The sequence below is a fragment of the Mus musculus genome, chromosome 13 (genome assembly GCF_000001635.26).
Source record: "Mus musculus strain C57BL/6J chromosome 13, GRCm38.p6 C57BL/6J".
NCBI lineage: Eukaryota > Metazoa > Chordata > Mammalia > Rodentia > Muridae > Mus > Mus musculus.
Genome location: NC_000079.6, coordinates 99,388,659 through 99,413,593, shown reverse-complemented (window position 1 = coordinate 99,413,593; position 24,935 = coordinate 99,388,659). Strand labels below are relative to the sequence as shown.

The 24,935-nt window shown below is 45.9% G+C and overlaps 1 protein-coding gene and 1 long non-coding RNA gene across 5 annotated transcripts in view; one reads left to right on the top strand and one right to left on the bottom strand.

Annotated features, from left to right (window-relative positions):
* The window catches only part of Mrps27 (mitochondrial ribosomal protein S27), a 70,796-nt gene that overhangs the window by 1,969 nt on the left and 43,892 nt on the right, over positions 1 to 24,935 (bottom strand). For 2 of the 4 annotated variants that reach the window (XM_006517602.1, XM_017315495.2), the window contains 7 exons: positions 13,218 to 13,332; positions 12,202 to 12,324; positions 10,012 to 10,090; positions 8,491 to 8,606; positions 3,683 to 3,785; positions 2,174 to 2,316; positions 1,229 to 1,399 (listed from right to left, as the gene is read on the bottom strand). In XM_006517602.1, the coding sequence (XP_006517665.1) occupies positions 1,229 to 1,399; positions 2,174 to 2,316; positions 3,683 to 3,785; positions 8,491 to 8,606; positions 10,012 to 10,090; positions 12,202 to 12,324; positions 13,218 to 13,332 (850 nt within the window). The remainder of the gene's footprint in view (positions 1 to 1,228; positions 1,400 to 2,173; positions 2,317 to 3,682; positions 3,786 to 8,490; positions 8,607 to 10,011; positions 10,091 to 12,201; positions 12,325 to 13,217; positions 13,333 to 24,935) is intronic. The other 2 variants (XM_017315496.2, NM_173757.3) reach the window with 1 other exon arrangement.
* 6430562O15Rik (RIKEN cDNA 6430562O15 gene) lies at positions 768 to 2,758 on the top strand. Its single transcript, NR_015515.3, has 2 exons — positions 768 to 1,752; positions 2,023 to 2,758. It is a non-coding gene; the product is annotated as an RIKEN cDNA 6430562O15 gene (long non-coding RNA).

The following is a 24,935-nucleotide window of genomic DNA, read 5'->3' as shown; positions in this document are numbered from 1 at the left end:
AAGGGCTAGAAGCTAGTGAAGACAAAGGTCTCCATCCTCTGAGACGCAACGGACAAAAAACGGCCAAAAGTCAAAAAGCAATCAAAACTGAGTACAACATTTACAAAACCCAGGCAAACCTGACGCCTGACAGTGGCTCAGCAACCTCAGGCAGCATTCAGCAGTGTGGTCATTCTTTTTTTTAATGTTTTGTTGTTGATGTTGTTTTTTCAAGACAGGGTTTCTCTGTGTAGCCCTGGCTGTCCTGGAACTCACTCTGTAGACCAGGCTGGCCTCAAACTCAGAAATCCTCCTGCCTCTGCCTCCCGAGTGCTGGGATTAAAGTCGTGCACCACCACGCCCAGCAAGTGTGGTGATTCTTGTTTTCTTTAAGTTTTATACACTGACAAGCAAAGTTAAGAGAAAGAACTGTGTCTAAGTTCTCTACTCTGCTTTGTCCTTGGGGTATGACAAGGAACATCAATCTTTTTATTCTTAGTTTCAAATTACAGGAGAGAAGCTAAGAATGACTTCCCTTCAGAAGTATTGGGGAGAAAAAACCCTAAAATACCATGGGATCCTGTGCTACGGCAAGGCCTGCCATTGCTGGGTCAGAAGAGACAGACTCACGGGCAGGAGCCCAGCTCTCCTTCCTGCTGTGAAAAGGCACAGTGCAGCAGCAGGCGTGGGAGGAGAATTCTCCCGCTCCTATGATGACATCATAACCTGAAAGTACTTCCTTCTTTTTGTATTAAAGAGACAAGAAACAAAGCAGAGAGCAGGCTCAGGGATTTTCTTCCCTGACACAAACAGCAGAGCATTTGGGACAGAGAGCTCACTGACAGTTTGAGTGCTCAGCACTGTTCTGGAAACCTGTCCACAGGCAGTGTCTCTAATGGCCCTGCTGAACAGCACAAAGCTGCCAGCTAAGCGCCACAAAGGATTCGTGAGTCTTATCTCTGCTGAAGCTGTGACTGACCCAGCACATTTGGTGTAGTGTAGAGAAATGGCTGGTCACTTGCCACCCTGAGTGGGAATCAGGCTGCTGTTGAGAAGCCGCTGGGGTGCCGTGCTGCCCCAGGGAACGGAACCGTGACATCAGCTCAAGCATGAAGTCGTAACAATGCCACTGCTTTCCCAAAAGGCCACGGTCTGTGGGAAGGAACACAACTGCAATTCTTGATGCGAGTTTTTCATGCCTTTGTGTGTGACTGATGCAGGAAAAGGCTCAGTTTCTACTACGAATCACCTGAAAGCGCTCGAGGTATCGGGGAAGCTTGGACTGTTCTGGTTCCTCAGTGTCTAGCTGCTCCACCAGGTTTGCTGAGCCCAAGCCATCTTCACCTTCCTGAGGCTGTGCCTCTGAAGTCTGGACATCTGGAGACGTCACCACCTTCAGGACTCCATCCAGCACATCGAGCTGTAGGGCACAGGAGAGTCAGGAGGACATCTGTTATAGACTTGACTGTGTGCAGGCCAACTTCAAAGTGTGTGTTCCTTGGTTATAATGACTGAGAAAGAGCATTAATGATATCAGCATAATGTGCCATGGGAGACACTGGGTTGAGGACCTCAGGACAGAAATGAAAGCTGAGTGGTGAGCCTTGGCATTTCAGAGTCAAGGCCACACAGAAGAGCATCTCCAAGGGTGTAGGCTAGGCAGCTAGCCAGCTCCCAGGGCTTCATGTCTCTCTGCTCCCTCCCTGCCATTACCGGACGATAACTGCACTCCTGGGCCTGGCTTTTTAAGTGGTTCTGGGGATCTGAACTCAGGTACGTAAGCTTGTGAGACAGATACTTTACCAATAGCCAAGGATAATGGAGAAAAGTGCTATGTAGTCTCTCCATACTACAGGAGGGGTAAATCCACCAAAACTACTTAAGTTTCTATTCCACCGCCGTAAATCCCTTTTGGATGGGGGAGGTGGTGAAGAGGGTGGTATTTATTGATCTGAGCTTGAATGTAAGGGAGCAGACAGCTTTCCTTTCACTTAATGATGTATGAATCAACAATAATCTGATTTTCCATTGCCTTTTTGACAGCCACACTGAAAATGTTTGTGGTTTCTTTTCATCCTTTTAAACGGAATAAATACCAATTCTGCACACATACAGAAAGCAGCGGAAGGAGAAAGACCATGGGAACAGATGCCTGTGAAGCCTCCATTTGACTGAGTGGGGTGGAAAAACATACCACTTCTCTACCCAGCTTGAGGTCTTCAGGGGAGGAGGCCACCCTCTCCATCACTTGGAGGGCTCTGTCGAGGTAGCCTGGTGTCCACATCAGAGGCATGCCGTGGTATACAGCCCGCACCCCACGCTGCAGTTCCACCTTCCCTGTGGCCAAAAGAGCAACAAAGACTGATCAGCCATGCCTCCTCACTGGGTCTGCAGCCAAAGGCTTGGAAGGCCCCAGCCAACAGCAGCCTAGGCAAGGACCCTCACCACGCACACCTTAAAAGGAAGCTTGGTGAACTTGTGTTATGTGTTTCCTCTGGCTGGAGATTTACCAGGGCCCATGAATCATTGGGCTGAGGAACTTTGAGAGTCTGACAGAGCTGTTCCTACAGAAGGCCACCCTTAAGACAAAAGAAAATTATACTACGTATGTTTCAAGGCCAAAACCATACCCAGAAAAAGCAATGTCACAGCTTCCTACTCTGAGGACCCTGTGACTCAGCGGTGACTTTCCCTGCCGGGAAATGTGTGACTTGTTTTGAAAAGTGTCAAACATACAATCTATTTTCTTTATGAATAAGAAAAGGAACTGCTTCCCCCCTCACTTTCTTGAGTGTTATCAGTTCTTACATCAGCGTCCCGGCTACCTTTGAGGTCACAGGGCCAGGTTGCTCAAACTGCCACGCAGCTGTGGCCAGGCAGCAGGGCCCCGGGAAGCACAGGGCCACCTGCACTGATCTTAGCACTGATGAGCAAAGTCACCTTGAGTGGCTCGGTCTAAGTTTGCCTCTGCTCATCTTTCTTGGAAGGGAGGATTTGGGAAGCTGGAAGAGGATGCCAGCAGACAAAGCTTATCAGGAGATGGCTAATTTTAGATCTTTAAGGTGCTTGGGCTGGACACGGGTCATGCTGGGCTGCTGGCTTGAGTCGAGTAAGGCTGTGGAGCAGGGGCAGAGGTGGGGTGTCTGATGGCATGGCTGCCTATCGCAAGGGACCAGGGCCTCTTCTCATAAGCAACAGTCAAGTACATTCCTTAGCCTCACCAACTTTCTGAATGATCTGTGTAATACGGCAGTCCTGAACACTAATCTGAACACCCTTCCACCTGGCTGTACAAACACCTGGGACCAACAGGTGACCGTTCCTGAGAGGTGCTCTCTGACCTTCCTCCCTCACCTGGAATCAAAGTCAAAGACACAGATGATCGTTGGTCGACACTGGGAAAGTATTGGCTAGCAATCCTGATAGATCACCACAAGTTCACATATGCTGTCCCTTCCTCACACTGATCAAAAATAAGTTTTCCTACAGTTACCAGAGCCAGTTCTGAGCTGGTTGGTGGTGACAGGTCTAATGACATCCCTTGACCATCCATAACTGGAGTGTTATTTTATTGACTATACTTGGGAGTTATAACTGGATGTTCACTAGTAAATTTAAATGAAGCTTTAATTCTATTATGAGACAAAAGGCTGTGCTACATCTTTCCACAAAGAACAGTATGAACAAGGCTCACTTAGCTTACCGAGAAGTGCATAGCCATACAGCTGGGAACTCAGGCCCACTGTGTTCCTTTGTTTCAGGCCAGAAAGCAAGAGGGACGCCCCAAAGTCTCTTTCTTCTTCCCACTGCAACAGAATACAGCAGATCACTGTCTATTAAACGTGGATACTTCATGCTAAATGTGATTTTTTAAAAATATGACAGCCAAAAGCATGTATTAAGTTTATGAAAATAACAAACTGTGTAGAAGTTATCCCGATTCTATAAATAAAAGGTATTCATATTTTTAAAAAATCAGAACAGAAATGCCCTCTATATAACTAAGGACTCCTGGGTGGTGAGATTTCATTAAGTGGTTTTGGTTTTCTCCTTTGTGCTTCTCATGATTTTTTATATTTTGGTAATGAGCCAGAGCCTTTTACAGTCAGAAAAGAGAAGAGAATAGAGTACTCTGGACCCACACTGACTTGAGAGCGTCAAAGAGGCCCCCAGGCTGCCAGCTTCACATTTACCCTGCCCCAGAGGAGAGAGAACGCTAACAGCACAGCAGAGAGAAGCCTCCTCACACTGTTAAAGTAAGCACCACCATTAAGTTGCTTTTAGATAGATTTGTGCCTCTTAAAGACAAACCAGGCAATCAGAAACACTTAGTCACTGTGTCTTTCAACCTAGGGTGTAAAATTGTATGTCAATAAAATTGAAGCCTTTTGAGAAGACATGAAAAAAAAAAAAAGGGCAAAGCCACAGGACTCGCTGGGCCTGCCACACACCAGTAACAAACGTGACTGGGGCAGTCCTTGAACACTGAGCTCAGAGCTCAGAGGAGGAAGTCTGAAAAGAACACAGACATCAGGAGCTGTAATTCTCTAATGCCCCACACAAGGCAAGAGCTATAGCCCTTTCCCTCATGGTCTCTGCCCTGAGAAGCTAGGGATGGTCTGCAGCCGCAACTGCTGCCAGGGAGCGAGGCTCCGTGCAGCATTAAAAGCACAGATCTGGTCATGCTTTATGGAGCACAGGCCCCAGTTCTTGGGGTTTTCCTACATCTTGGAAAATAGTGGATCCTGGAAAAGGACTCCATGTGGGCTTCCACAGCACGGAGGAGGAAGAACTTCTAATTAAGGACCTGGCCACTTTTCCAACGAAAACCATTCTAGCTTTTGTGTATGTGCTAGAAAGCAAACCCAGGGCTTTATGCCTGCTAATGTGCCGATCAGTAAACTACAACTGAAAAAAAGCCGACAGTCAAATCTAGGGAAGTTCACGTCTCCCACCAATAACCTGAAAAGTGGGTCTGGTACAGAATAAATAAGAAGTCTGACTTATTTTTCTTACACTTACTTATTTTTCAATTTAATTTTGTTTTTAAGAAAAGTTTTATTGTGTAGTTCTGGCTGGCTTGCAACTTGCTATGCAGATCAGGCTGGCTTCAAATATTTATTTATTTGTTTAGTATGTCTGAGTGTGTGAGTGTGAGAGAGAGAGAGAGAGAGAAGGAGAGAGAGAGAGAGAGAGAGAGAGAGAGTGTGTGTGTGTGTGTGTGTGTGTAAGAGAGAGAGACACAAACACACAGACCTCAGGTCATCGGGTCTGAGGGCAAGCACTCTATCCACTGAGCCATCTCACTGTGTGAAACCTTTTTTCCTCTTTAGAGTAAACAACAGCTACAGTATCAGGATGCACTGGGGACTAAAAGCTGAATGAGCAGTAAATATTCAAGCAGCTGCTGTCTGTGGCGTGCTAGGAGCAGTCATTGTTCACAGGGTCTGAGAAGATACAGGTGAACAACCCTAATCTGAAAACTCCAAATGTCCCAAGCTCTAAAACTATTTGACATGACACTGCTAGCAGAAAGTGCCACATTACATGAGACACTTCATGTACAAATTAAGCACAATGTGTAAAAATCACCCTTAGGGTATGTCTGAAGTATACATAAAACATGGACCATGTTGTGTTTACATTTGACTCTCTCCAATGTATCTCACTGTGCAAATATTCCACAATTTTAAAAAATCTGAACTCCTAAACACTTTTGGTCCTAAGCACTTCAAAGGAGACTCTACTGGTAGTATGGGCTAGGTCAGAGGCCACTTTACCAAGGCTTGCCCATGTTACACTATGCCTTGCCCATCAACACAAAGGCAGCCTTCATCTTCTGTCCCCTGCCCCACGCCCGCCACTTCTCTTCACACTGACACCGGGAGTCACCTATACTTGCTGACTTTTCTGTATACTTCTACATCCCTCATTAATCATTTTACTCTGGTTTCTGGCTGTTTCTCTATGGATATAAAGTGGACCACTTACTGCTCTGATATCATTAAATTCTATGGCCTTGCCTTATTCCCTGCCTTACCCTTTTTTCTAGGCCATTTTTTCATGGTTTGTGTGGTCCAATACATTCCAAATTTTCTTCCTTGATTATCAACTGACAGAAATCTGTGTGCATGTATTTGCCGTGGTATGCTGACACATGTATCTGATACTGACTTCTGCTCGGTCTTCTCCCCGGTTCATTTGCACACATTACATACTGATACATCAGCTCCAAAACAGTCCTGCTTGAGAAATCTTTGGACCGCTTCAAAGTATCCAAGTTTACAACCTGGTCAGAGCCAAGTTAGCCATTCATTCCCCAGCAAACCATCTTTTCTGCAGAGCTCCCTTTGCACATACCATGCTCCTCCTGTCCAGGTGGGCTGGACACTGAGGGTCTGGTGGTTGAGCCCCATCTGCCTGACTCTATCTAGCTCTTCTTTCGCTGAGGCTGACCTTCCCACGTATCCGGTGGGGACTGTAGTTCCACCACTCCAAGGCTGCTAGACTAGCATCAGCTCCTCTCAGACTCCGTGACAGTCTCTAAGCTGATCTGACCCACAGCTAACCTGCCCTGCTCTCATCTCTGTCCCACCTTACAGCTGAGGATGGCTTCAGGATACAATCTGACTATAAGTCGTGTCCCCCCCCATTTAAAACTTCAGGTAATTCCTCACTATGTTTAGGATGATAGCAAAATGGCCTAGGTGCTTCAGTCTTACCTCACACCCCACGGTCTCAGACATTCTCTATGTTGTAGGGGCATCAGCCATCATGATCATGGCATCTCCCACGTCAAGTAGTTCCTCCAGCCTATTCTCCCCCACTCACCTGGGTCTCACTATGTTGCCCTGGTAATAAGTCTCCAGTGCTGGGAACTCAGACAACCCCCCTGTCTCAGTCTCCCGATGAGCAGGGATACAGAAATGTGCCCAGTTTCTGTCAACCCCTTCTTGCTGACCATGTTTTTTTCTGCTGGTTAGACATATGCATTTCCGTTTTAACTAGCTAGTGACATTTACCTTTCAAACATTAACCTTGTAAACACCTCTTTAGGCATTTCCCCTTTGCAGTCATTTTAAGTTTAAAATACAAATAAAGCTCTTTAAGGGCTTTTCATGCGTTATAGCTGCATGCTTGTTTTGCCTACACGTGTGCATGTGGCCCATGTGCATGCCTGGGGTCTGTGGAGGTCAAAGCAGGTATCTGATCCCCTGAGACCAGAGTTTTAGACTGTTGTGAGCCACCACACGGGTGCAGGGATCTGAACCTAGGTCCTCTGCAAGGGCAACAGGTGATCTTAAGCATGAAGCCAACTCTCTAGCCCCTTGTCCTGTTTTAAAGTGGTAGACTGTAAGTAGACAATGTGTTTACTGTTAAATAAGTAGAACTTGGCATCAGAATGAGTAAGTAGGTTCAATATATATTAATACTTTAACCACGAGGGCTGGAGAGATGGCTAAGTGGTTAAGAGCACTGGCTGCTCTTCCAGAGGTCCTGAGTTCAAATCCCAGCAACCACATGGTGGCTCACAACCATCTGTAATCGGATCTGATGACCTCTTCTGGGGTGTCTGAAGAAAGCTACAGTGTACTCATATAAATAAAAGAAATAAATCTTTTAAAAAATAGCTTAACCACAATATATCAGTTAGTGGCTACATAGACTGGCTGCATCTTAGGCCATGTCACTCAGTAAAGCACAACATGTCAGGTTTTCAGGATGCGGGTTGGACTAGATGACATTTCAGCTCAGATCCAAACTGAGTTTTTCAACCTGGTACTGAATTAGGGGCAGATCACAGGGCCTCAATGCCTGGCATCATCGACTAGTGCCATGACTATTCTGCAATACCTTGGTGCCTCCGTCTCCCTCTCTCTGGAGAGTGACTGTGAAGAGTAAAGGCATCACTATGTTTACAACCCAGGAGCACAGTGTAGTGCCGAGCAAGTGCTATGTGAATATCAGTCGCCGCTGTTCTCACCACTGTCTTCTCAGGACAGCAGTGAGCCATCAGTCAATGTCCTACTCAAAGCAAGCCAGAGCTCGGCATGCTGCACATTCTAGAACACAGGAAACCCTGACACACGCTAGCTCATAGTCAGAACTGGCTGCCCACCTGCTCCTTTAGCCTGCCATGTCTGCCTCTCAGTGATTATTAATGTCTCATTTCTGAACTTCCTGAGGTCACCTGACCTAGGGTTGTAGCTCAGTGGTAAAATGCTGCCTTAGCATGCAAGAGGACCTGAGTTCTACCCCAATATCAAAACAAAAATGCCCTCCTACCCTGACAAATGCACCTTAGGGCTTTTACTTGGGAAGTGCCCAGTACCACTGTTAGAGACCAGAAAACAAAACACACGGAATGAACGTTCATTTCTGGTGGCACATGGATATTCTCCAGGTTCAGAGAGCAAGGTTCCCCGGCCACCTGGCCCTCGTCGTCTTAACTGGGCAGTCACTGCTTGGCTTCCTCAAGCTCTCGGGCCTGTGTTAGGGCAGATCACTTACTGTGAGCTCCGTCTTCTCTGCTAGGCAACGGTATAAAACATAGAGGGAGAGAAACTGGGTGGACGGCACGTCAAAGGCTTCTTGCATCATGATCTCAAAAACCACGGATAAAGCATCTGCCCAGGAGATGAAGGTGAGAGCGAGGGGGAATTAGATGTAGGGAACATCACCAAGTCTCCAAATGTAAACACGTTCAAAGTGCAGGGCAGTGGACACCAAGCAGAATCAAGTAGGAAACATGGGCTCTGGTCCTAGCTGTTCTACGAAGCAGGTCCTTGTCAAGCCATTCACACCTGCTGCACACACTGCATGCACACTGAGTCACAGGCTTCTGTATCAGGGTCTTCACACATGGACCAAAGCCACGGCTTTTGGCTCACAGTAAGTAGCATCTTCATGATGACCAAACACTGTTTGCTCTATTTACTTCAACAAGATAATGCCTAAGAAAATGCCCCACAGTGTCCATCAGTTACAAGAGCTGAGCACTGGGGGAAGAGGAACATCACTGTAAGGTTACCTGACAAGCAAGCAGAGGCCGTGCCTGCCTCTCTCTCCATTTGGATGCTTTCTCACTGTTTTTTTTTTTTTTGTTTTTTTGTTTTTTTGTTTGTTTTTTTGGCTTTTTCGAGACAGGGTTTCTCTATGTAGCCCTGGCTGTCCTGGAACTCACTCTGTAGACCAGGCTGGCCTCGAACTCAGACATCCGCCTGCCTCTGCCTCCCAAGTGCTGGGATTAAAGGCGTGCGCCACCACCGCCCAGCACTTTCTCACTGTTGAGGCAAAATAAGACAAAGGCTAGAGGAACTCCCAATTCCTAGGTTTTATTTCAAAGACGGATACAGGGATAACAAAGAACAGTTGAAAAGAATTGAGACAAGGGAAAGGAAAAGGCCCTTCATAAATTATAAACCACTGAGTATAACGCACAGCACGTGTTATTTATTTCTACACGAGCTGGTCATAGAAAACCAGGCCCCAGTTACTCTTACTTTCCCTTGATATTCGACAACACAGGCAAAAGCTGGGAACATAAGTTCAAACAACTTTTTCCCTCAGTAATCAATAGTCAAGGTAGAGAATGCTGATGCTAACGAAGAAACATGATGCTTGCACAGGCCTCAAGCACAACAAATGTTTTCAACTGACTGCATGTGCTACTGAGCTCACTGCGTACACTCATAGTTACAGAAGAGTTACACGTGAAAACTAAATCGATTTTTACTTTATTCTTTATATCCTGCATTTCCATCAGCTTGGGAAGTGGAATCAGACTGGCCCTTAATTAACTTGTCCCCTAGAGTTTCCTCTGTATGTACATTTTCCATGCCAGCAACAGAAAGGTGATACTAAAACTGCTGGCAGAAGTGATAATAATCTCCATGTAAACTTTCCTGACTAAAAGAGTAACATAAGGAGATGTAATTAAGAACTGAAGGAGGAGGAAGCTGTCTGCATTTATACACTTCCATTTGGGAGCTGAAAGCCCTGTATTAACTGAATCGTGATCTGGCTTCTTACCTTTGTAATTTCCTTTCTTTATGAAATAATCCATCAGTAAGTTGAATGTAAAGTTATCTGGAAAAATTCCATACTGAACCTGTAATAAAAGTGAAAACAGAGAATGAAATCATCTCTAATTCTGTCTGTAATATAACCTCATGGATTAGTCAGGAGAGTTGGCCCACTGAGGAAAACTACATAACTCTCATTTGCAGCATCGGCAGCAGGGAGACTGAAGATGTGACTCACGAGGTTTGCAAACTGGAACTGTCTGTCGGTCAGGGGAGAAAGTTGAGCAGGTGCCTGACAGAGGACAACTGACAGGTAAAAACTGTAAAGCCCGACTGTCATCATCTTAGTCCTGTCGCAGCTAAACAACAACAGAAAGAGACCCAACCCACCCCCACCCCCCCTCCACAAGCAGCTGGTTCAGTGACTCTTTTTACAAGGTCTGAATGAAAATCCCAAACAGACCTTAAGGAAAAAGCATGAGTTACACAGCACATGGTCTGACTTCTAAATGCCCAAGAAACGTGCCTACGCTTCGCTGTACACCAAGTGCCTAGGACTCTGTTTGCCTTCATATTTAAGATGTCAGAATCTAAGAATATTTTAGGAATAAACAAGGATGCGTCAGTGTCTGCTTCAGGGCTTGGTGGGAGTATTTTCATGTCTCAGATCTTGGAGTCTCAGGCCCCAGCATCAGAACTGGGATGGAACCTTGACGTTTTAGTGGGTTTCTCTGATTTTCACTTACACTTGAGCCTGATTCCTTACTGCCTCGATCATGGTTACAGTTTTACCCAAAACTCTTACTTCAATAGGATTAATCTCTCTGTTCCATAGTGTCACCAACTACCAAAAACAACTGGGCAACTTTTTTTTTTCCCCCACCTACTTACTGCCTTGGGAGGTTCCTAAACCTCCATTGGGAATCCCAGAACTGACTAAGGGAGCACTGGCTCACGGTGGGGCCTGTGATTCTCAGAACTCACCCCCATCAGCTTGAATCCAAGGCAGGCTAAAGCCAAAACATTTTAGAACAGTAACTCGTTAGAGCCAGGAAGGAACTTGAAATTAACTGGTCTTGGCCAAGTGTGGTTCCTCATGCCTCAGAGGGCTGAGGCCAGACTCAGGTTCTAGGGTAATTTGGGATCCACAGGAAGATCTCACCTGGGGTACAGGGTAAAGTTGGCAAAACAAAGAATGAGCCAGTCAGGGTTTCCAACCTTGGTCATGGGTCAAGTCAAGTCTCTAGGAAGGATGAAAAGGCACAGAGACTGTTTCCATTAGACCACATGTCATTTAGCATTCCATCTGTACCCACAGGATGCACAACAGCAAGAATGAACCCTGATAGAAACTGTGGGTTCTGGGTGCTGATACTGTGTCTACCACATTCCATTCCAGAAGCAGGATGCTGGTCAGGCAAGGCTGTGTGCGGGGACAGGGTATGTGAGAATCTCTATAATGTCCACTCAGTGATGCTCTGAATTTCAAATGCCTAGGCCCAGAAAAGACATACTGACTTAGAACACAGTGTGTGTGTATGTGTGTGTGTGTGTGTGTGTGTGGTGTACACAAGGATGTGTTGTCCTGCTCAATTTTTTACATGGATGCTGGGGATCTAGACTCAAAACATGCTCATGTGGTAAGCATACCAACTCAGCTATCTCTCTAGCCCTGAGCATCTGTAAATGTAAAAAATCTCAGGTAACTCTAAGAAGGCAGCTCAGGTTGTAAATCACTGACACCCACTCAAGTTGGAATTGAGAAAACCAGGACATAGGCAGAGAAAAGTATTTGCCTGACATTCGGGGTAACTGACAAAACTAAGTGGTTACAGGCTACATTTCCTGAACCCTCATCTGGTAATGTCTCTTTTTAAAGGCCTGGAAGCGACAGAAAAGAGACCCTCTGCTCTGCTTTTCCAGACCCTCCTGAATCTGTTTCCACAGGGAGCTTTAACTCTGCATGTAATTTCTGGAATGAAGAGAACAAGATTTTATCTGTCTTCCCCCGGGGCCTCCTTCCTTTCTTTCTTGAGACTGCAGCTCTGAGCCTTGACGGTCCCTCCCTCCCTCCCTCCCTCCCTCCCTCCCTCCCTCCCTCCCTCCCTCCCTCCCTCCCTCAGTCCCCTTGAAATCCCCAGCACTGCAGACAAAGGCAGCACATTCGGCCCGTGTACAGCTTTTGGAACTAGCTTACATGGCACTCATCTCCACTACTTCTTTCCTTCCAGCTAGATTCCATCATTCTAGTTCCTCTTGTATGGCCCATGGAATCCTCTAGAGTGAGGTTTACCAGAGAGAAGGGAGAGCGCCTTGATTTCTGCAAGGTAAGGATGAGGTACTATTCATTTCTGTCCTCACTTCGATAAGCGATCCGTCATCTCACACCAACAATGTGTACAACATATGATGATTTGTTGTGAGACTAAGTTACAGATGAAAATCATTCTTCACAGAGAAGAATCAAAGATAAATCAGTATTCTGACTGAACTCTGATTTTCAAAGTCTGGTGACACTATGAACATAATATATTTTCATAAAAATATTGTTAAAGTTCTCTAATGGCTTGTAACAGTATTTAGGTTGACTCTGGCAATAGTTAACACTCTACAACTTGTGTGCTTAGTTTGAATATACTGGAGTCAATGGAGACTGAAGTGCTGGGTGGAGTTTAACCTTAATCCTAGGAGCTCTGGGGCTTGGGGAGAAAGAGCTGTGGGGCTTAGGAGAAAGGACAAATTATTACCTAGGAATAACATCTTCTAGAAAAAAGTGTAAGATGGTCTGAATGACCTAGAGATTATCCTCCATCAGAAACGGTCACTACTCACCCAACCCTTCTGAAAGGGAAACAGACAAGCAAGGCAGGGCTTAAGGCTGAAGACAAGTGACTGCCAGTGCAGCCTCCTACCGCGCTCCATGGTCACATGTCCTCCCACCGTGCTCCATGGTCACATATCCTCTCTTAATCTCTATGCTTGGAAAAGAAGCAGCTATGGACGTTTTTACTGTTTTATTTGTTGGGTAGTTTATAACCAGCTCCGGTCTACAAACAGCATGACAAGGAATCTGAGGGGAGACCTTAATAGGAAAGTGGTTTCTGGTGGTACTGTCACAGGCACAAATAGCAGATCACACACACTCAGGACACACATGGGGAAACACTTCCCTTATGAGCCAATGCATACAAGGGATGGCCAGGTACCCCTCACCTTATTAACAAGTGTATACAAGGCTTTGTCTTGTGCTCCGTATTTCAGACACTGTCTAATCCAGCTGTGGATGGTCCAGTCTCTTAGGTACCAGCAGTTGGGACTGTGTCGAAATCTAAATTAAACACAAGAAGAGATAATACTTAATCTCTTAAATGTTAAAACCCAAATACTGTCCATTACCAGGTCCTTCTCTTGCAACAGTTACTTGATATAGTCAGTGTGATCAAAAAGTCATGAGCATCGACAATTAATAGAAACTTGAAGTTGAAATTCTTAACTTTAAGTCTGAAATGGAAAGAGAGAAGGCAAAATAATAAAAAAGAAAAATATAAACCAACTTATTTATTTGTTTTAAGATAGGGGCCCCTCTATGGCATCTTGTCTGACCTAGAACTCACAGATCTGTCTGTCTCTACCTCCCAAGTGCTGTGACTACAGGTGTGTGTCTACATGTCTGGCTTTATTATTTATTACATCCCCTTGCCTCAACACCTTGCTTTAATAAGAGATTTATATGGAAATGATTTGGGGAACTATTATTCATGACTTTATGTAAATACATATCTCGTCAGAAGGGATATGTGAAGCTGAAGTTGATACTTTGGGAATGAAGTAAGACAGAGAATAGAAAAGCAGACCAGCACAGACCTCGGAGGGAAAACAGCTTTAAGTTACACCAGTATTTCTTGTATATTCAGGAGCAACTGGGATAGTACTGCATCACGAAAATAAACAAGGGCTCCACTTTCACCCCTCAGTCCATTCCTTGTTCCCACAGCAACCTTCACGATCTGTGACTCAGGCAGCCCAAGGAATGAGCAGTCACTTGGAGGAAGGCTCTGGCTGAGTGCTCACAGGCAGCCAGTGCCTGAGTGGGAAGGCTCTTCTCTCTCTCCACCAACATGAAGGAAACTGGCTATCAGGGGCATATCTGAACACTTATCCGTTGTCAGTAGGACAGAGCTTAATAGTCCTACTCAGGATTGGGGACCTACTTATCCCACATGACTCCTCAGTGTGTGACACTTCGTGGCCCATGTAAGCTTTCAGCACATAAAAGCAGAGCTTCCATCAAGACGTTTACTAACTGCTACATGCTTGTGTGCATGACTGTACTGTTAACACATATGTATGTATATATGAAGAATGATGCCGCTTTGCCTGGGCCATTCACAGCCTTCTTACACACATCTTTTATAACAATGCAAGGAGGGCATGGCCCATGGGAATTGCTAGCTGCAGGGTTTGTGGCTTTGGTGGTTTAGTCTATTTCTCATTTTAAAACAGATTTAAATGTCAACTATCCCCTTTACCTAAGAGCTCTTTAAACCTAATCTCCACCTTAATCTCCTTCCTGCCTTAGAGCGTCTTGGATGGCAGCTTCTTGGCTGTTGCTGACAGACTTTGATGCACTCTGTGGCTACAACTCACAACCACAGCCAAGCAAGCATCTTTTCTCTTCATATATTATAATATATGCTGCTGAAAGTAGAATTCCAGTCTTTGGCATATAGGCAGTTAGTGAACCCCTTTCTAGATCCTACCAGTGTTAAAACTAAGGAGAAAGAAAGAAGAGAGAATTAGTACCTAACTTCTGGAACATGAAGGTATCAACACAATATGCTGACAAAGGAACCAAGTTTGAATGGTATGAGAGAAATTCCTCAAGCAATTTCACAAGCACTTTGGTGTGGCTCCTCTAGAACTCCAGTAAGGAAGGAGCAGGTTGGCTTCTGGCCAGCACGGCAGTCAGGAAAGGCAAAGAGAGAACACAAACCAACACACTGACTTCCAACCTGCCTGCAAACACACTGACTTTTGTTCTCTGCTCCACCCAGCAAACTGGCAGGTTATAGCCAGCCACTACACGATGTCCCCCTGCACCTGGTGCCACAGCTGAGGCCACATCTCAACAGATGTCACTACCACTGAAGCAGCGGGCTGCCAGGACCGGCAAACTGCGCAAATATAGAAAAGATGGACAACGCCGCTCAAATAACCCTGGCCCTGCTGTGCGCAGGGCAGTGGAAGGCAGCCTGCAGCTCAGCCTCTGTGGCTGTGCACTTCTTGGAGGAAGGAGGAACACAGGAGGGGATGGAAGGAGCATGCGCAGTCCAGCTCTCACTCTGACTCTATGGTTAGCACCCACGCAGAAGAGATCGCTGTCCCCAGTGCTAACTGGGGCTGTCAGAGCTTTCTAGAAGCCCAACCACGGGTAAGCCAACAGCAGGAGCTGAGACTCGTCCTCTCGGCCCAGCAGGTCTAAGCAGTATGGAACTGCCCAGCAGTATGGAACTGCTCAGCAGTATGGAACTGCCCAGCAGTATGGAACTGCCCAGCAGTATGGAACTGCCCAGCAGTATGGAACTGCCCAGCAGTATGGAACTGCCCAGCAGTATGGAACTGCCCAGCAGTATGGAACTGCTCAGTCACCTGGTTTACTGCTCACCCAAGGCTACAGCACCAAGAGGCAGAGAGCAGAATCACGGCTTGTCAGTCAGACAGGGGTCCAAAAGCCTAGGTCACCTTTGATTTCTTAGAAGGTAAGGGAAGTCACTTAGAAGAGATCATCAAAAGGGAAAGGAAAAGGAAAAGGAGAAGGAGGAGGAGGAGGAGGAGGAGGAGGAAAAGGAAAAAGAAAAAGACCAGAGTGCGACTTTATAGTTATTTATGACCAACTGAATCATTTAATCAAAAACAACAAAACAGTGGGCTCTGGCTGTCCTTCCACAGGCATCAAATGACTCATTATCTTACAATGGCAAAGCGGCCACCCTCACCAGTCTTTAGGATCAACTACAAATGCTGCAGGCCTAAAGCACGGTGCCGGGGCCCACAGCCCTGCAGCAGCTAACACTTAGCTACAGCACAGGCTCTGCACACGGATGAGCAGGCTTTCCACATGGTTTCCCTGATTCTATGAGCCACCAGCCAAGCCTAGGCATACACACACTTGCCAGTTCCCAGTAGGTTCTGTATTCTGTGGCAACAGGCATTCCAGATGGGACTCTCGGCCTCTAAGTGAGGCAGACGTGGAGGAGGGGCAGTAGAGAAGGCTGCCAAGGAGAAGATTCGGCCAGTTCCATGGACTGTGGTGTGGAGTGTGAATCAATTCATAATGCCAAGCTTGCAGTTATCAAAAGGATCAAGCACTTCCACTAAAAGCTAGTGTGTGACTGACCCACTGATTCAGTTGTCACTGCCCTCTTTCTTATCCTAAAAAGGCAATTAGAAAGATAATTACTTTCTTTTCTATCCTGCAGGAAATTCTGCTTTCAGAATTGTTAATTTCAGAATTCACAATCTTCGATGATTCTTTCAGTTATCACAAATACAAAATGGAAATATCACTACTACAGATTAAAATTCCTTTGTTGCTTGAGATCCCACATTTTATGCTTATGGAAGTTTCAGTTAATTTAACTTTCAATAAACATATGGTGAAGCTCTATTAAATGAATGTACTATGTTTTAAAAGATGTCTCCCTATCCCATTACCAAAGGCTAATACAAAGCCTGGACGTGAACACCTACAATTTACTAGCTACCCCTAGTAGATGAAATAAATGTAAGTGATTAGATATCTAGGTGGGTTTCTGAGTTGGGTTTACAGAGCTGTGATGCTCGAAGCCTGAAGTTCCAATCTTTCATTACCACTGTAACCTGACAGATGACACCACAATGAAGACACAAGTGACTTCCATTATCTGAGAAGTCACCTTTGCAGTATATAAGAGAAAAAAGTCCCCTTTGCAGTATAAAACACCGTGAGAGGAAGGCTCTGATGGCAAATGGGACCTGGGTCACTATAGTGTAGGTTGCAGATCTACATTTCTAAATCCAGGAGACAGATAACACACCCATGAAAAGACTATCCATCAGTAGTGGCCCTGTGTGAGGTACAATGACCCAAATTCCACCCCTGCTGGTCTAACAATACCTCTAACTCTAGTCTGGACATAAAACCTCCCCTCGCCTCCCCCACCCCCCGCCCAATACAGAAAAATATTAACTGTAGTCAGACTGTGTGCTACTTCGGCTCCTTCTTTCATGAGACCTAAGGGAGCCATTCAGAACAAAGTCTGTTGTTCTTTGATACTGAGTTTATCTGCTTCCAAAAGTCAGTGTGATTGACCAGACCAGGGAATTATGGGGAGAGAAAAAAAAATATTTATGCTGTGATTACTGATGCTCTTGATGGTGTCCCCAAAGAAGAAACACTTCTGTCTCTTTGGCCATCAATTGGAATTGCACCAGGAACCACTCTGGAGACTGTTACACAGGCCTGCTCACAGGTTAGCTTTAAGTACCCTGGAAGCCTGAGGGGGAAGCTAAAAGGAGAGGGTTTCTGGGTAGGTGAGGCAGCAAGCTAAGGAAAACTGGATCCTGGAACTAATCTTTATAAAAGCAAAGGGCTCTAGACAAACACTACAAAGTCAAGAAAGGTGGAACTAAGGCAGGAAACCCACACACTGATTAGTCATGGCTACACAGGAATAACTCTGAGGAAGGGGAAGGGAGACAGAAGGCAAAGAAAGTCAGCAGGATTAGCGGTCTGACTGACTGGAGAGAGGTCAGTGTTTCCAGAGACTCTCAAGCAGGCAGGGTCTGTGTGCCGCAGCGGAGGAGGAGATGAGGCACACGGTTGCAATGGCACAGAAGCCGGCGCGGGCGGGCAGACCTGACGTGGCTGCGGGGGATTACAGATGTCTTCGGCCATTTCTGAGGGGGAGAAGGTTCAGCACTAATCTGGGTTTCTTAAGAACCTGACTTTTTTCTCTCAGATACAGAAGAAAAGCATCTCTCAGAGCTCGCAGCATACTGATTCTCCCAGGGTGTAGCAGAGCCAAATCCCTGAGGATTTATTTTCCTCTAGCATGAAAGGAAGACTGGACTCGTTTTCAGCCTCACTATCCAGTCAGAGTCACACTATTTTTGTAACTACCAACCTCTCCTATTTCCCCCAATAAACTTTTAGCCCCCCCCCCCACTAAGCTCTTAGGCTCCCCCTCAACACACACAAAGCTCTTAGGCACCTCTCTCTCTTTCTCTCTCTCTTTCTCTCTCTCTCTCTCTCTCTCTCTCTCTCTCTCTCTCACACACACACACACACACTAAACTCTAAGGCTCTTTCACAGGCAGGAGACATGTCATCTCTTACTGCAAAGTCTTAGGTACTTAAGGATGTGGCGACAGTGGCTAGGCACACTAGGGTTTACCAATGCAAATATATATGCTGACACCTGTGAACATTGTGCGTATGGAAACAGCCTCCACTGCCATTTGTGAACATTGTGCGTATGGAAACAGCCTCCACTGCCATTTGTGAACATTGTGCATATGGAAACAGCCTCCTCGGACAGTTTTGAGTACCATCCTGCCTATAGTCAGCTGAAGCCAGGAGGAAACACTGCCTTTTTCCTACAAAGCAGGAGGAGATCCCCCTCGTGGCAGAGGAAGCACAGTAACAGGAAAACCACCCTTCCTTCTTCCTTCCTCCTTCCTCCCCTACTGCTTCCTTTGCACAATCCACAGAAGAAGGGTGACAGGATTCTGCCTTAGGGAACAGAGGTGCTGGCAGGGATGAACCAAAAGGAATGCTGGCAGAAGACAGGGTTCAAGGGTTCAAAGAACCCTCTTAAACTTTTAATCAAAACCACTCAGGCTCTTTGACACTGAACAATGCTTTAAAAGGGCTTTCCCTGGAACAAAAAGAAGAAATCACACCCAAAAGAAGTAGATGGAGAGAAATAATCAAACTCAGAGCTGAAATCAATAAAGTAGAAACAAACAAAACAAAAAACCCAAAGAATCGATGAAATAAAGAGTTGGGATTTTTTTGAAAAAAAAAAATCAATAAAATTAACAACTCTTATTCAAATTAACTAATAAGAGAGAGAATATCCAAATTAAAAAAAAAAAAGAAATGAAAAGGGGACATAACAACAGACACAGAAATCCAGAGAATCTTTTTTTTTTTTTTTTTTTTTGGTTTTTCGAGACAGGGTTTCTCTGTGCATCCCTGGCTGTCCTGGAACTCACTCTTTAGACCAGGCTGGCCTCAAACTCAGAAATCCGCCTGCCTCTGCCTCCCGAGTGCTGGGATTAAAGGTGTGCGCCACTACCGCCCAACTAGAAATGCAGAGAATCTTAAGGGCGCACGTTAAAACTGTTTTACCGGCGGCAGCGATCTACTGTATAAACGAACTGAAAGACAAAAACACAGGATCACCTCATTAGATACTGAAATGCCTTTCACAAAGTCCAACACTCCTTCATAATAAAATTCCTGGAGAAACTAGAGACATGGGGACATACCTCAACATAAAAAGGACATTTACAGCAAGTCCACAGCCAACATCAACTTAACTAGAGAGAAACTCAAAGCAATTCCACTAAGATCAGGAACAAGACAAAGCTGTTGATGTGGAGAGCTGTGCATGCTAGGCAGATGCTTGGGCCTGAGGACATCCTTAACTCATGGCAGAGATGACAGGGACATCAGAGCCTGCAAGCTGGCACCTAAAACTTAAAGTAAATGATATAATCATAAAAGTTAAACCAAGTTTCCCCCAAGTAATTTTAATTGAAGCTCAAGTTTTGTAGGAAATAAAATGTTTCAACAATTGACTAGTCTGTTAGCAAAGCTATTAATAAATTTTGTTCTTTCTGTAACTGTATACTGTACATTTTGGTAGCTCTGCCCATCTTCTCCCATTTCTCTCCTACTCACACCAGCTCCTTCCGTAGCCCTGTACATTTCTTTCCCCATTCATTAGTCCCTCTGTTTGATCCAGTGTTTAGAACAAACTCGCAGAGCTTGGTGGGCTCCACAGTAGGTATACACCCTACTATCACGTCTCCCCTCTCAGAATGAGTGCCAATAGCAGTATGTGGAATGGCCCCTGGGGCCCTTCACCCTCTGCAGCTGACTGTCAGGATTCCCCGACTGCTGTGGACTCACTGACAGAATGCACAGTGCTGGGTCTGTGGTTCCCACATCCACATCCTGATCAGGAAATGGAATTTCACAACCCCGCTCCCCATCTTGAGACTCTTACATTTTCACTGTACCCTCTTCTGCAATGTTCCTTGAGCCATGAAGGGGTCATAGATGTGTCTTGCCTAAGGTCTAGCCTTCAACTGTCCTTTATTTTTAGAATCTTGTGAAGCCATGGGCTTTTGCTTTTATCTCCATTCACTGCATGGAGGGTGTTTTTTTTTTAAGACTGAGAATAGCCTTTTTTGGTCTAAGTCAGGTCTTAAATCTGTTACTGTTTTTATTCTGTAAGTATACTGCTGATAACCAATCAGTTGTCCATCTTCACTTATTTTAGTATGAAATTCCTGTTATCTGTTATAGCATCAGTGCTTTCGAATAAAGGTCTCAAGATGATGTGGGTATAAAGTCACTAGAACTTACTTGACAGCTAGCTTCTGGAACCACAAAAGGGGTGCAATCATTGCCTTTGGTTTAAAAAAGAAGCAAGTTAGCATACTGAGATTTGCATGTCAGTCCAATTAGTTTTCAAAAAGTTTTAATTTGCTACTTTAAAAAGATTCCTTAGTTGTTCATATATAAAGGCAGGAAAACAAAGATGACTGTTGCAGCTTTTAGTTTTGGTTTTTAGATTTTTATTTTGATGTGCCTGTGTAGTATATACTCCATGTGTATATACAAGTCAGCACACAGGGCCCCAAAGCTCAGATTACCCAGAGCTGGAACTGCAGGCCACTGTGAACCGTCTGCTATGTATACTAGGAATCCAACTTGGGTCCCCCAGAAAAGAAGCAAATGTCCGTAACCACTGAGCCATCTCTTCAGCCCCACTTTGGATCTTACAGGTCTCCCACAGGCACATCTGTTGGAGGCACTTCGGGGAGGTGGTAGCACCTTTAGGGAGAGATGCCACTGAAGAGGGATGTAAGATCCTGCCCAGCTCCTTGCTTCTTTTTCAAATCCCAGGCATAGTGAGTTTACTACACGTTCACTGATACTGTCACCAGCAACCCTGCCAGAGGCTTACACGCACAGGGCCCACACACGCATTGAAGACTGGAACTCTAAAACTTTGGGAGTTTCTCCCTTATGATAGTGGAAACCTATTCCTTGCACTGCCAAGGGGTCAGGATCTAGATGAGGCCATTTAATAGGTAAGTCTTCTGTTAACTCTAGCCAGCTTCTATATCAAAATCAAACATTTAAAACACTAAATATCTAAAAAATATAAACAAACATAAAATGCTAAGAACAGTCAAGAATGCACAAGTCAAGGGGCTGGAGAGATGGCTCAGTGGTTAAGAGCACTGACTGCTCTTGTAAAGGTCCTGAGTTCAAATCCCAGCAGCCACATGATGACTCACAACCATCTGTAATGGGATATGATCCCCTCTTCTGGTGTATCCAAGGAGAGTGACAGTGTACTCACATACATAAAATAAACTTTACCTCAAGGGAGAACAAAGGGCACACACAACTCCTTCTGGCACTATGACAACCACCAGAAAGACCGATTACAAATTCTGAATATGGACGAGTGGTTTCTTTAGTGATAAACCAAATACAAAAGGCTGAGTTCACTGTTTGGCTAATCTTCCATAAAAACAGCATGCTTCAGCAAAATAAAGGCTCCTAGCTGGCCTAGAGAGAGGGAGTGAACAATCTGAAAAACATCTTTTACTGCCTGGGAAAATGAACACAGTGCCTGAAAGTGGCAGAAGAGTGGCTTCCCTGTGACTGCGGGCGGCCTTCCAAGGCCTGTGCTGTGCGGTGTGAGTCATGGGGATGGAGGAGAACAGTTCAGAAGAATCTAGTCTTTCCTCACTGTTCTACCCTCCCCTCCCCCTCACTGGATTCTTAAGGCTTTGATGCATAATAGGTAAATAGATTCCAGAAAGGCTTAAGCAGTAAAAACAACTTGGGGGACAGAATACCATTGCAGGAAAGTCTGTTGTTTGGCACTGCGAGCTTCAGACCCTACATCCTAAAGGTGCAGAGCCTATAGATCAGGGCGGCACTTCACTTCCTGGGTGAGGGCTGATAGGATTATGCAAGCACCTTTGCTTCCTGGGTAGGGTAGGGTAGGGTAGGGTAGGGTAGGGTAGGGTAGGGTAGGGTAGAGTAGAGTAGAGTAGAGTAGAGTAGAGTAGAGTAGAGTAGAGTAGAGTAGAGTATGGTCAGGGTCAGCACGCAGACTAGAAAAGCCACTGAGCAGGAAGAGATGGAGCTTGTCCCAGGACTGTGTGAAGTGGCAGCTCAAGGCTGACAGCAGGAAAGCTGTCCACATGTATCTGTCTGCCACAACGAACTCAGAGCTCTGGGAACTTGTATCAAGAGGGTGGGGGGCGCTCTTTTGGTTTCTGGCTGTCCTTTAAAATTTTTTATTTTAATTAAGGAAAACCTGAGTGTAAAACAAACGAGAGAGAATTCCGTTTCTGGACCTACTTGGTGCAGCTTACTGGAGCATTTGGTGAGGGCAGCCTTCCCTCTTGTGTAGCACCTTTAAGGAGCGATGCCACTGAAGGGGATGTTAGATCCTGCCCGGGATCACTTACCAGCTTACAAGACTTACACTGGGACCTGCCTGATAAAGATGAAGAGACATGTTCCCCGCCTGAGTAGAGGTTACCCTCTGGATTATCAAGAACGTTATAAGTATGCATATTACAGACATGTAAGTTATGTGTATATGCTGGACATGCATACTAATTAGTGCCCAGAGCCCTCAGAAGGAATAAGCCCCACTGTTCTCTCCTTTTCCCGAGAATCTCTTTATTTTCTAAGGCATTAGAGATGTGAATGAAGCAGGTCTTCCTTCCTCATGCAAGTCTTGAGTCTTTGCAGCCCCGGACCGTGTCCTGTGCAGTTCACTGCCTGTTAGATAGAGAAGTAAAACCAGACCAGGGCAGGGGAGGGACGAGAACCAATAAAACTGCCTCAGGTACACGGAGGATCAAGCCTCTCTCACGGGAATAAGCAAATGGCATGGCCCCCAGGAGGCTGCTGACAAGGTGCTACTCTGTGTTTGATGAAAATAGGTCCTCAATAAATAAATCTTTAAAAAAAAAAAGGGCTGGAGAGATGGCTCATCTGTAAAGAGTACTGAGTGCTCTTTCTAGAGGTCCTGAGTTCAATTTCCAGCAGCCACATGGTGGCTCACAACCATCTGTAATGGGATCTGATGCCCTCTTCTGGTGTGTCTGAAGAGAGCTACAGTGTACTCATATAAATTAAACAAACAAACCAACCAACCAATCTTTTAAAAAAGGAAAATAGGCTCCGACTCACTGGCTGGCTTAAGTCACTTCTCCTAAGAATTAGTCTTGTCATTTATAAAGCAGAAGTGGTAACACTATAATCATTGGGTTACTATGAAAATCAAAAGAGAATTAGGCATGCATCTGACACCTGGAACCAGTGTATGGAGTACAGATATGTCCACATCCAAGCTTACATCTACTTGGTCAGGTACTTGATGGCATTATGTCAAAATCCTTAGTAATGCCAAGTCCACCAGTCAGCTAGCCTGTCCCTGCAGTGAAGTACCTGGCAGCCAGCTAGTCCTTGTCCCTGCAGTGAAGTGCCTGGCAGTCAGCTAGTCCTTGTCCCTGCAGTGAAGTGCCTGGCAGTCAGCTAGTCCTTGTCCCTGCAGTGAAGTGCCTGGCAGTCAGCTAGTCCTTGTCCCTGCAGTGAAGTACCTGGCAGTCAGCTAGTCCTTGTCCCTGCAGTGATGCACCTGGCAGCCAGCTAGCCTCTGTCCCTGCAGTGAAGCGCCTGGCAGTCAGCTAGTCCTTGTCCCTGCAGTGAAGTGCCTGGCAGTCAGCTAGTCCTTGTCCCTGCAGTGAAGTGCCTGGCAGTCAGCTAGTCCTTGTCCCTGCAGTGAAGTGCCTGGCAGTCAGCTAGTCCTTGTCCCTGCAGTGAAGTGCCTGGCAGTCAGCTAGTCCTTGTCCCTGCAGTGAAGTACCTGGCAGTCAGCTAGTCCTTGTCCCTGCAGTGAAGTACCTGGCAGTCAGCTAGTCCTTGTCCCTGCAGTGAAGTGCCTGGCAGTCAGCTAGTCCTTGTCCCTGCAGTGAAGTACCTGGCAGTCAGCTAGTCCTTGTCCCTGCAGTGAAGTGCCTGGCAGTCAGCTAGTCCTTGTCCCTGCAGTGAAGTACCTGGCAGTCAGCTAGTCCTTGTCCCTGCAGTGAAGTACCTGGCAGTCAGCTAGTCCTTGTCCCTGCAGTGAAGTGCCTGGCAGTCAGCTAGCCTCTGTCCCTGCAGTGATGTACCTGGCAGTCAGCTAGTCCTTGTCCCTGCAGTGAAGTACCTGGCAGTCAGCTAGCCTCTGTCCCTGCAGTGAAGTGCCTGGCAGCCAGCTAGCCTCTGTCCCTGCAGTGAAGTGCCTGGCAGTCAGCTAGCCTGTCCCTGCAGTGAAGTGCCTGGCAGCCAGCTAGCCTCTGTCCCTGCAGTGAAGTGCCTGGCAGTCAGCTAGCCTCTGTCCCTGCAGTGAAGTGCCTGGCAGTCAGCTAGTCCTTGTCCCTGCAGTGATGCACCTGGCACAGTCTGTTAACGAGGGAAGGTCTGGTTTTGCTCATGGCTCTGGAGGATCCAGTTTATACTGTGCTTTGATTCTCTGATGAGGCAGCACATTATGGTGGGAATACATGTGTGATGGTTAGTGTTTCTTAACAACAGGATCTGGAATCACCCGGGAGATGGGCCTCTGGGCACACCTT